Here is a 12,373-nt window from a genome sequence, read left to right as displayed (position 1 = left end):
TAGAGGACAGTGAAACACACAAGCAAAGGGAAAACTAGGAAAAATAGGACTCAGCCCAGTGTTCTACAAACCTGAAAACATGGGAAGGAACTCCCTATTTAATAAAACAGGTGGAAAACTGTAAAGCATTCTGACAAATTAGGCTTTGATCGCAGTCTTACATCATGTTCCACAGTAAATTCAAATGGATGTGACATGAATATTATAAATCATATAGGCAAAAATTAGAAGAGAAATGGATCATATACTTTTCATACCTGTGAGTAGGAGATATATTCTTAATCATAGGTATAGAGGCATTTGCAAAAAGATGAAGTTTGGTATCCAGGTATCCAAGATATATAGAAAGTGTGTTGTGTGTTGTGTGTGTGTGTGTGTGTGTGTGTGTGTGTGTGTGTGTGAGAAACCAAGAGCCATTCCCTAGTATATGTGGTCAAAAAATGTGAACCAGTGGTTCTCAAAGGAATTGCAAACTTTTAATAACCATAGAAACAATGCTCCATATAATAATGAGAGAAATGTAAAATTGAAAACTCTTGAGGTTTTACCTCACACCCAGAAAACTGGTAAAGATGGCAAAAGATAGGAATAGTTGAAATTGGAGGAGTTGTGGGAAGATAGGCATACTAATTTATTGTTAAGGATCTATGAATTAGCGCAATCAGTATACCTATTTGGGAAAATAATTAGGAATTATTCAAATAAAGTGACTAAAACCTTCAAATTTTCTAACCCAAAGTTTCCATTACTAAGTGTACATGGAAAGGTCATTGAGAAGAAGAAAATACCTATATATGACAAAACGTTAATAGCAGCGCATTCAGAGGTAGCAAAGAACTGGAAATAAAGTAAATGCCCGTCAACTGGGAAATGGCTAAACAAACTAGTGTACATAAATGTAATGGAATATTACTGTATCATAGGAAGTGACAAATATATTGCATACAGAGAAGCATGGAAAGATGTGAACTGATGCAGAGTAAAGTAAGCATTGCCAAGAAAACAACATACACAACCTCCACAACAATGTAAGTGAAAAGAACAATAATCACAAAATAATCAGAAGTGAAAATTATAAGATTATGTGTAACATGCATGGTCCTAAGAAGAGGTGTGAGTAAACACCCTTACCCCACTCCTTTGCAGAGTTGGGAGGTCCATGAGTGTGGAAGTTTGCTTATGCTTTTGGACTTATTCCAATATATTGATTGGTTTTGCTGATCTCTTTACTTGCTCTTTATTTTTTTCTTTAAGATACTATATTATAATATGGGGTGGCTTTCTGGGAGAGGAGAAAGGAAAGTTATTGGGAGAAATTTTGGCAATATAAAAACAAGATATCAATAAAATTTTATTTTAAAAAGTCAAAAGATGGGAAAAATAGAAGAAAATGTAAGGTATCTTGCACTATAAGCATTGGACCTGAAAAAAATAAAGTTGAAATCATTTAAGAATTATTGGACTACCTGAAACCTATAACAAAAAAAAAAAAAAGAGCCTGGATACCATATTTCAAGAAACCACAAAAGAAAACAACCACTGGCTCTTGAAACCAGAGGCAAAGTGAAAATGGAATCCACTAGTCACCTCCTGAAAGAAATTCCTAAATAAAAACTTCCAGAAATGTTATAGCCAAAATGCAGAGCTTCCAAGTCAAAGAAAAAAAAAATTAAGCATCAAGAAAGAAAGAATTCAAGGACAGAAGAGCCCCAGTCAGGACCACACAAGATTTAGCAGCCACCACTTAAAAGAGTGGGGAACTTGGAAGATGACATTCTAAAAGGCAGAGAGAAAAAAAGAAAGAGAGAGAAGGAAAGAAAGAGCTTACAACAAAAAATAACTTGTCCAGCAAAACTCAGTAAAATCTTAACTGGGGGGCGGGAGGGCAGGGGGGCAAGTGGACTTTTAATGAAATAGAAGACTTCCAAGTGTTCCTGATGAAAAGACCAGAACTGAGTAGAAACTTTGAAATTCAGACACAGGAGTCAAGAGAAACATAAAAAGGTAAATAAAAGCAAGCAATCAGAATGCATTACACAAAAATGAAGTGTTTACACTATAATAGAGGCATCTGTTATAACAGAGGCATCATCAAAGGCAATAGAGGAAACCAAAGAAGACACATTTTATTTTGGTGTTCTTTAAGAAGAAAGGAAAGAGAGGAAAGAAAGATGTTGGGGAGGGAAAGGAAGAGAAAGGGTAGGGAGAGTGGGAAATGTTTGAACCTCATTTTAATCTATACTGGTCAAAGTATAAAAAAAGATGTACAAAGCTGGGTGCAGAAATACATTTCACTCAACAGGGAAACAAGAAGGGGAGAGAAGAAGGAAGGGGGCGGAATAAGAAGGAAGTTAGATTTAGTTATAGATTATTCATAACTAAAACACTGACCGCAGAGAGTGAATCACAAGAGGGTTTATAAGGGGGAAAAAAAAAGGTAAGAATCTATGATTGGGTCCTGGACAAGTGATAGAGAAGAAAGGAAGTGAGCAGAAATGATATTCTGTTAAGCATAGAGCATTGGCTCTGAGCATACTTGTAAAGAGAAATAGGAAGAAAAGAGGAAAAAGCATAAGAGAATAGAATAGAGGGATATATACATTTAATGATCATGTCTATCAATATGAAAGGGATTAATTCATCTGTAAGATAGAAGATAGTTAAATGGTTTAAAAAGCAGATTTCAAACATAGGTTATTTATAGAAAACATACTTAAAACATAAACAATGGACACAGTTAAAATAAGGGGCTGGAGCAAAACTATTATATTTCAATTGAAGTAAAAAAGCCAGTGGTAATAATCCTGACTTGAAAAAGGGTCTATAGCAAAAATGGATTTAACCTAAAAGAGGGGAAACTGAATTTTGCTAAAAATGACATAGAAGATAAATTAATTTCAGTCCTTAATCTGTAAATTTCTAATGGCATTGTGTCTGAATATTTAAAGGGAGAACTACAACGCAAAGCTATAGTAGTTTGGTACCTCAGAGTATCCTTTTGCAGAATTAGACAAATCTGACCAAAAAAATAAATCAGAAATAGAATTTTACAAAAGTTAGATATGCTAGACCTCTGGCCATAATTGAATGGGAATAAAAAGGAGTATAAATGCTTGTCTTGCTACTGTTACAAAATCTGATCATATATCAGAGAATAAAAACCTCAAACTAATGCAGGCAAAGCAGAAATATTAAACATATTTCACTGACCACAACGCAATAAAAGTCATGTTCGGTACACTGCCACTAAATAAAAGATTAAAAATTAAAGACTAAATAACTTAATGCAAAGAATAAGTGGTACAAAAAACATATCGTAGAAAGAAATTGTTAGAAACTATTTTGCCCAAATGTATACCAATAAAACTGACAGCCTAATGAAATGGATGAATATTTACAGAAATATTCAAGAGATCCCAATCAAGAGAACAGGAAATAGAGAATTTAAAATTTAAATTAAAAAATTAAACCTCCAAAACAAATTGAATAAGCTTTGAATGAGCTCTCAAAAGAGGGGTGGTGGGAAACCGTTTGGGACAAGATGGATTTATAAAATAATTTCATGAAACATTCCAAGTACAAGTAATACCAATGTTACATAAACCCTTTGAAAAAGTAGTAAAAGGACACTACCAAATGCCTTCCATGATACAAATATAATCTGGAATCCTACCTAGATAAAAGAAAGTCACAAATAGGAAAAGAAAAATATAGGTCAACATCTGCAATGAATATTTACAAATTTTAAAGAAAATGTTAGCAAGAAGACTACAACAACAAATCACAAAGGTTATGCTCTTTGACCAGGTTAGATTTATACCAGAAATGCAGGATTAGTTCAATATTAGAAAAACCATCAAAATAACGGATAGTATAAATAACAAATCATATCAATACCAGTGATCATATCAATAAATATAGAGGCTCTAGGGAGCCACTGGGATGTCATTGAGCAGAGGGGTCAGGTGTACTCTTCAGAAAAATCATTTTGGCAGTTGAGGAGAGGATGGATTAGAGTAGGGAAGAAGTGATGGAGAGTGAATACTTTAAGTGCTGTTGAACTAATATAGGTGAGAGATAAGAGCCTGAGCTAGGGCTATGGCTGAGTCAGGGAGAGAAGGGGATATATAGGACGGGTGTTATAAAGGTAGGAATGACATGATTTGACAAGAAGGAGGATTTTGGGGAAAAGATAATGAATCTGCTGAGTTGAGGGACACAGGAGATCAGACTACAAGTCCTCTCTTGAGTCCACATGGTCTCATATGGTAACATTTTGCCCTTAAAGTTGCTCGGATGACTTGCCTCAGAATAGGTAAGAAGAAGTAGAAGCATAAGAGCTTGGTCAGGAGTCTGGACTGCCTTGCTTGTCTTGTAGAAGATCCTGAGGGGCTAAATGCTTAGGGGATCTTGCCCAGCAGTGATTCTGGATTTGGCCCCCCTCTGAAGCTAGAGAAAGGCAGTAATTCCTGATTACTGGGCTGGAGAGAGGAGCCCTATTGGAGGACCATAGGATTGTGTCCTGATTCCAGAAAGTATCCCCAGTCCAGGCTCTTTTTTCACATGTCTTCTCTTTTCTCCATCCTTTGTCCTTTAATTATTTTGTTAAGTCTCATAACAGAATACGGATGCCATCCTAATCTTTTTTTATGAAAACTTCACATTCCATTCTTCTGGATTAAAGGTGTCAAACTTTGGGTTGCAAGTGGCTACAGAACTTCTGAGTGCAGCCCAACTTAGGTTAAAAAGTAGTTGGGAAATGTTCAACAAAATAAATAAAAATATAATACAACACCTGTTATTTTTATGATTTATGGTATGTGTTGAATACAGAGGGTAAGATGAAACCATACACACACACACACACACACACACACACACACACACCCCTCTGTATTCAACACACATTCATCTATTCCTTTCCCACTTCTTTAGATGCCACACCGTGGCCTGAACATTATCTTTCCAGAGTGTCAGGACATATTTCAGAATGCTCAACATTATGTTCATTCTGTCTCTGAGCACCATTTTCAGTTGCATTATCCCATTTTAATTTTTTTTTTCCTAGCTCAGAGAATGAGGGAATTCACCATTTTTCTTAATCTCTTTCAGACTTGGAAGCTATGACTGAGACCACAGATGCAACCCCAAAAGAGAACTTTCCAGGAGAACAGTCATTCCAAGGGGTAAAAGTAGAAAAACTCAGAGGGGGCAAACGGTGCCACTCCACTTTGGGGAACTGTAGGGAAAGTGAAAGCCATAAAAAGAGGCAGCAGGCAAAACAGGAGAGTGATGTGAGAAAAATTATTAAACGTCAGAAGATTTACACTGGAGACAGAAGTTATAAATGTAATGAATGTGGGCAAAGATTTACTCACAATTCAAGCCTCATTGTACACCAGAGAATTCATACTGGAGAGAAACCTTATAAGTGCAATGAATGTGGGAAAGCATTTACTCGCAACTCAGTCCTTACGGTACATCAAAGGATTCACACTGGAGAAAAGCCGTATAAATGTGATGACTGTGGGAAAGCTTTCATTCAGAGCTCAAACCTTATTTTACATCAGAGGATTCATACTGGAGAGAAGCCTTATAAATGTAATGATTGTGGGAAGTCTTTCATTCAGAGCTCAGATCTTATTGTACACCAGAATGTTAATACTGAGGAGAAGCCATATAAATGCAATGAATGTGGGAAATCCTTCATTCTGAGTTCAACCCTTATTGTTCATCAGAGGAGTCATACTGGAGAGAAGCCTTTTACATGTAATGAATGTGGGAAAACATTCATTCAGAGATCAGACCTTGTTAAGCACCAGAGAATTCATACTGGAGAGAAGCCTTATAAATGTAGTGAATGTGGGAAAGCCTTCATTGAAAGTTCTACTCTTATTGTACACCAGAGGATTCATACTGGAGAGAAGCCTTATACATGTATTGAGTGTGGAAAAACATTCACTCGAAACTCCTACCTGCATCAACATCAGAGGATACATACTGGAGAGAAACCTTTTAAATGTAATGAATGTGGGAAAGCCTTCACTCGAAATTCAAGCCTTATTCTACACCAGAAGGTCCATACTGGAGAAAAGCCCTAAAATAGAATGAATATAGGAAACTCTTCATTCAGAATTCAACTGTTATTAAACATTAGCTATATTATATTGGATAGAAGCCTTATAAATATAATGAATGTGGGAATGCCTTCATTCAAAGGTCAGATCTCATCAAGCACCAGGGGAGTCATATTGGAAAGAAGACTTATTAATCCAACAAGTGTGGAAATTCCTTCGTTGAGAGTTTCAGTTGTACATAAGAGGATACATACAGGAGAGAAGCCTTACAAGTGTGATGACTGTGGCAAGGCATCTCCCAGCTCTTGACTTTTTTCTGCATCAGAGAATTCATGATGAAGGGAAATCCTTATTGAATGTGAGCTGCAGCATATTAGAGGGGAAGCTCACAAATGTAAATAATTTGGGAAAGCATTCACTCAGAGTCCAGGGCTTATACTTCTGAGGATTCATACTGGAAAGAATACTCATAAACACAAAGCAGTTTACTGAGAACTGAGCCTTTATTAGACATCAAAAGATTCATACTGGGTAGAATCTTATAAATGCAGTTTATGTGGGAAAACCTCATTTCGCATTAACCATCAGAGGATTTTTACTAGAAAATCATTTTATAAATGTATGAAATATGGGAAAGTGTTCAGTAATTTCTCATACTTTTTCAATAACAACTGATTCGTAAGGGAATGAATACTTACAAAGGCATTTATAGAGGGCTGATTACATGCCAAGTACTTTGCTGAATGCAGGGGATACAATAGAAAAAGAAGCCAGTCTCTATTTAAGTAGCTTGAAGCTTATTTGGGGAAAACAATCCATGTAGAAGAATTGAGGTTCAAGGAGGATGGAAAGGCCCAGAGGTCCTCACTGTTCAGCTGTAGGGCCAGTCTTGAAGCCTAGGATTTTCTAGCATACATTTGGATGTCTTCGCCACAGAGACTTCCTACCACCAGTAGGAATGGGATTGTGGAATTGATAAATGATCAGTGAATGAATGCGTCTAGGATAAGGGAAGTAGTTGAGTGAGGAAAATATCTTCATATCAGGTTTCTCAAATAAGAATTTGGTTTCCAAGACATAGAGAGAACTTCTCTATGGATTATTTCCCCTCCACCCCTTCCAAATAAGTTTCACACTCTGAGCAGAAATTGGTTTCTTTTTTATCTGTATCCCCAGCACTTAGCGCAATGCTTGGCACATAGCCCTCTGTAAATTATTATATTGTCTGTACACACACACACACACACACACACACACACACACACGCACGCACACACAGTATTACAAAAATTTTAGTGCGGTTTTAAGCTATTAAAGCCATTTCCTCAGTACAATTATAATGTAACAATATTGTTTTTTGAATCTTGACCAATTATGTAACCTTTTCATTTAATGATGGAATTCAAACCATCAACATTTATCGTTTTACTCAATAAATGTAATTTGACTTCTGATATTTTCTTATTGACCAGCAAGTGAAATTTATCTTAATCTTCTGTATTCATGGACTCCATAATTTGATATTCTGATCAAAATACTTTATCATCCTGTTTTTCTCTTTGCCTGATGACCCCTTGGGTCTTATGCTTCATTCTGACAGTGACCTCCAGTCCCTTCACCTCTCTACTCATCTATAAGCCCTCATACTTGCACTGGCCTCGCTTTTCTCTTCCCAGTCTCAAACCTTTGGGGAACCACTTCAGTTTCCCATAATCTTCTTCCCTTAAATCTCTTGCCCTGATGACCATCACAGTATGTCAAAGCCTAACCCTAGATTGCTCCCACCATGTAACTCCTTTATTCTTTCTAGTATGCTGCTGAATAGAACTGAAGAAAGTCAGGACATTATACTAATTAGGTTCATTACAAATTTAGGCTATTTCTTCTCAATTGGGAATTTAGTACAGCAAGGCAGGCCTTCTGTCCTGTATTGGAAGCCAGAGCTGATAGAGCCGGTCTGGTGTCTCAGTTCAAGACTAGAACAAAATGAAATGCTTATGGAAATTCTGACAGGTAAGAAAAGGAAATTTTACTTATGTAACATGGTTTTACTCCCCTCCCTAACCCCACCCAGCTTTCTCTAAAGCCTTAAGGGATTTGCATAGGTCTCTTCTCTACCATTGGATTGAGACCCCCCCCCCCCCCTACTGTATTCTCACCCTTTTTAGGAGGTGAGTGGCTAGCACCCTAGCGCCATTTAGCAACTTATATCAAATCAGTTTTTATAAAGGATTATTTACCTCAAAGATACATCAAGAACAAACAAACTCTCTACACCATTTCAGTCACTGCTGAACTCACACCATAGCTCCCCTAGCCTGGTGTTCTGGGATCTTGGCTTCTCTGAGCTTCCCTCTTGGACTGATTGCAACATTTGTTTTGGAATCCTAAGCTCCAGAAGCTTTATGGCTTGAACTCCTGAGTCAGAGATGCCCCTCCATGAGCCTGGAACTGAAAAGAACAAACCAAACCAAAACCCTGTCCTACTTTTCATTTCAGGACCACATGACTTAAGTGGGGGTAGGGGTGGGGAGGTGGACCTCAGACCCTCTCCCACTTGATGTCGACTGTGCTGTCAGTGGATGAATCCTCCCTCCTAATGTGACTGCTGGAAAGAGAGAGATTGTATCTAGTCAAGTTGTTTGAAAGACTCAGTTCTGACTACACAGCCCAGGAAAGGAGTCTCCTTTTAGCCCCCATGGTTGACCATTGCAGAATGTCCCCATGTGCATCAGTTCTCCTGACCTTCAGAAGCAGGTAACCAGGGTCTCCCATGTGTGTGCCTCCATCTTAGGTGATCTGGGCACGTTTGATAAACCCCTAATACACAGCCACAGCAAAGGACAGCCAATGGATTCTGCTAAGTGCGGCCCCCTTTCTGCTACCGGGGCTAGGAGGCAAGTGGGGTTTCAGACGAGCTGTTCATGGCTTAGCAGGCTCAGGGTGTTAGTTGTACATTTCACTCAGCCCTGAAACCTCTTTCAGGTGAAGTGTAAGAGTGACGTTGGCACGAAGTCAGCTAAATGGTTGAAGGACTTGTCATATCCTCTGAGACTTGTATTAAACCAGCGCTCTTATTCAGATTCCTCTATTCAGGCATCTAGATTCTTAGGGTGGAAGCTTCCAACCAAAGTCCTAAGAAGCACGTGCTGGGGTGGTAGTGGTAGGAGTGCAAGGACACTAGCAAGCCTCTGTCTTCACCTGGAATTAAATGACCACCACGTAGCTCAAGCCCTCATCATTTTCTTCCTGGATCGTAGGAATAGCTTCTTTTTTATACTTAATTTTCTTTTTTTTTTAATGAATAAAAATCATGTCTCCCAACCCCATTTAAAAAATAGTTGTAACAAATATGCATGGTCAAGCAAGACAAATTACTGCATTGGCCATGTCCAGTGTGGTGTGTAGATGTCTCATTCTGAATCCTGAGTTCATTTCCGTGCCTGCCCAGTTCTTCCCCTCTCTGTCAGGAGATGGGTCGCGTGTTTCATCAGGAGGCCTCTGGAATTGTGCGTGGTCATTGTTTTAATCTGAGTTAAGTCTTTCAAAGTTGTTTGTCTTTACAATAAAGTACAAAATTGTTCTAGTTCTGCTCACTTCAATCCATGTAAGTTGATAAAAATCTTCCCAAATTTCTCTGAAGCCATTTCCTTCATCATTTCTTTGAGCCAGGAGTATGCTGGTGAATGTTTTAACAACTGGCTCTCAGAAAAATATGTGTGTGACACACTTTTAAGGTTAATCTGCATGATTTCCATTTTCTCTGTCATTTAAGTCTAGACAACCAACAAAAGAATAAATCACTTCTGATTTGTAACATATGCTTATTTCTGAGGGGTTAAATGCGTATGCTGAAATTTTAACAATCAGCTTTGGAGAACCAGGTCAAGCTAGCTCTAGTGCACACTTAAAACAGCACAGCAGCACTCTGTCACATCCAGATACCATAATTTGTTCAGCCATTTCCCAATTGGTTAACACATCTTTAATTTCCAGTTCTTTGCCACTACCAAATGAGCTGCTATAAATATTTTGTACATGTGGCTCCTTTTCTTCTTTATTTGATCTCTTCGAAGTGTAAACTTAGTGCTACTAGATTCAAAGAGTATGAGCAGTTTTGTAATTTTGGGGGGTGAGTTCCAAAATGCTTTTCAGAATAGCTGGACTAATGAACAGCTCCATCCACCAACAGTTCATTTAGGTACTATTTGTAAAAGTGGGAGGTAAGGTGGAACCTCACTCGCTTTAATTTTCATTTCTCTAATTAGTAATTTGGAGGATTTTTTTTATGAGGCTTTTGGGATCTTGGATTCTTTTCCTCTGAAAATTGCCTGTTCATGTCAGGCAACTTGCTTCTGCTTGCATGCCTTTCCTTCCCTTTCCATTGCCCAGAGCCCCGTTACAGGTTCTTTTCCCCCCTCCCTCCCAGCCCTTCTTCATATTCCAGCTTCTGTGCTTATACTTCGTTTAACTTAGAGCTCATCTTTCTCTTAATCCATCCTCCCTTTTATTTTCTCTTGTCACTTCTCTCCTTTCCCTGCTGTTTCCCTGTTGGGTGAAATGTAGTTCTGCACCCAGCTGCTTGAGTGTGTGTTTATATAGATGTGTATGTAAAATGCCTCTTTTAACCACTTTAGATGAAAAGTGTGGTTCAGGTGTCACTTCCCAAACCTCTTTTTCCTTGTATGTATAGTCTTCTACTTGAATACTCCAGGCCTCTCATTGTTCTCTGGGTTTGGTTCACTTACTCCAGCTTACCGTCATACCAACATATCTAAGTTCCAATGGAGAGACCAGTACCAACGTAGGGTTCCATTCAAACTCAGCATCTCAGGTGTAAACCTTGTTGAGATGAAATACATTTCCCCTAGACTCCACCTTCTGTCCGTATAGCCAGCCACTCAACAAAGGCATTTTTGGATCTTAATTATAACATTATTAACAGCGGCACAAAGCAAATGACAACATAAATACTTATGTTAAAACAAATGCCCACACAAAGCCCATCAGAATACATACATAAGCCCCCATTCCACCCTCCCAGCCATGCACTTGATATCTGTGGTGAAGAGTGGTCACACAAGAATCTGGCAGTGAAGTGCAGGAGGGAGGAAAATGCCTGTGTTTATGGGAACTCACAACTCTAGTCCAAAGGTTTCAACATCTGGGATCTTAACCCCACAGAACTGCTTCTCTGCTCACTGCTTGCCTGTTGATCATTCCACTCCTAGTCAAGGAAATCCTCTTTTAATGTGAACATTATTGTTACAAACTCTTTCACTTAACCATCACCCTTAGGTTTTCAAAAAGTCTTAGTTTTTTTTTTTTAAAGCAACTTTATTGATTCTTGCATGGACCCATAATCAAAATAAAAAATTGACATCTCTGTTTCTGGATTTAAATTGTCATTCTAAATGAGACTTACCTATTAATGATAGATAGACTAGAATCAACATTTTAAAATATAGGAAAATTATGTAATATGCCAATTGACTACATCAGTTGAGGACTTTGCCAGTATATACACATCATTGCTGTTTCTGCTTAACAATTTTATTCATCCTATAGCAGATATAAAATATTGATAGACTTTTATAAGCCTGTTGTACATTTTGGGGTATAAAGTTATTAATGTTTGTAAATTGTAATGTGTTGGAAATAATAGCTAGCATTTATGTAGCACTTTGAAGTTTTTAAAGTGCTTCTCATTGTAGCCTCCTGACTACCCTGGGAGGGAGGTGCTGTATGATCGCTGTTTTACAGATGAAGAAACTAAGGCAGTTAAAAGTTCTGTTGAGGGAACACAGCTAGGACATGTCTGAATCCGGATTTGAACTCAAGTCTTCCTGACTTCCTAACAGGGAGTCCAGCACCCTGCCCACTTTTCTGCTGGGTGGCAATAGGCCTACTCTTCCCAAATCACCACGAATTACATACAGTTCTTGCTAGTGGACCCATCTGCAGATGCCTTCATAAAGTAATTTTTACATAATGCAGTTTTGCTTTAAAATGTGAGGGAGGAGAGAAGCAGAAAGGGGACAGCCAGTGGAGGGAGGGGCTGGCCTGGTTTAAGGACACATGGGGGCCAGGGCCAGCCTCGTGGTGGCCTGGACAGAACACATGAGAGTGGCAGAAACATAGGGCCTGGACACAGACAGGAGAGAATGAACGACAGGTGGGGATTGGGGAAAGGCACTGTATGCAAATGCAGAGAGGTGGAGGAAAGACACACGGTGACCAGACAGGACAGAAGGTGGGCAAAATGGGGGCAAAGGTCTACTCCCTTAGCACTGGAG

General features: G+C 38.5%; 2 protein-coding genes across 2 annotated transcripts in view; both read left to right on the top strand.

Moving 5' to 3' along the window:
- Positions 1-12,373, top strand: part of LOC118839164 (zinc finger protein 850-like) — a 154,718-nt gene that overhangs the window by 61,109 nt on the left and 81,236 nt on the right. The window lies entirely within an intron of this gene.
- Positions 5,124-6,618, top strand: LOC118839803 (zinc finger protein 239-like). The gene has a single exon (XM_036747320.1). The coding sequence runs from the start codon at positions 5,124-5,126 to the stop codon at positions 6,099-6,101; it is 978 nt and encodes a 325-aa protein (XP_036603215.1). The 3' UTR covers positions 6,102-6,618.

This window comes from Trichosurus vulpecula, chromosome 2, assembly GCF_011100635.1.
Source record: "Trichosurus vulpecula isolate mTriVul1 chromosome 2, mTriVul1.pri, whole genome shotgun sequence".
Classification (NCBI taxonomy): domain Eukaryota; kingdom Metazoa; phylum Chordata; class Mammalia; order Diprotodontia; family Phalangeridae; genus Trichosurus; species Trichosurus vulpecula.
This window is presented reverse-complemented; position numbering and strand designations above follow the sequence as displayed.

Coding starts and splice junctions, on each gene's coding strand:
- LOC118839803 (XM_036747320.1), top strand. CDS start 5,124: ATGACTGAGACCACAGATGCAACCCCAAAAGAGAACTTTCCAGGAGAA.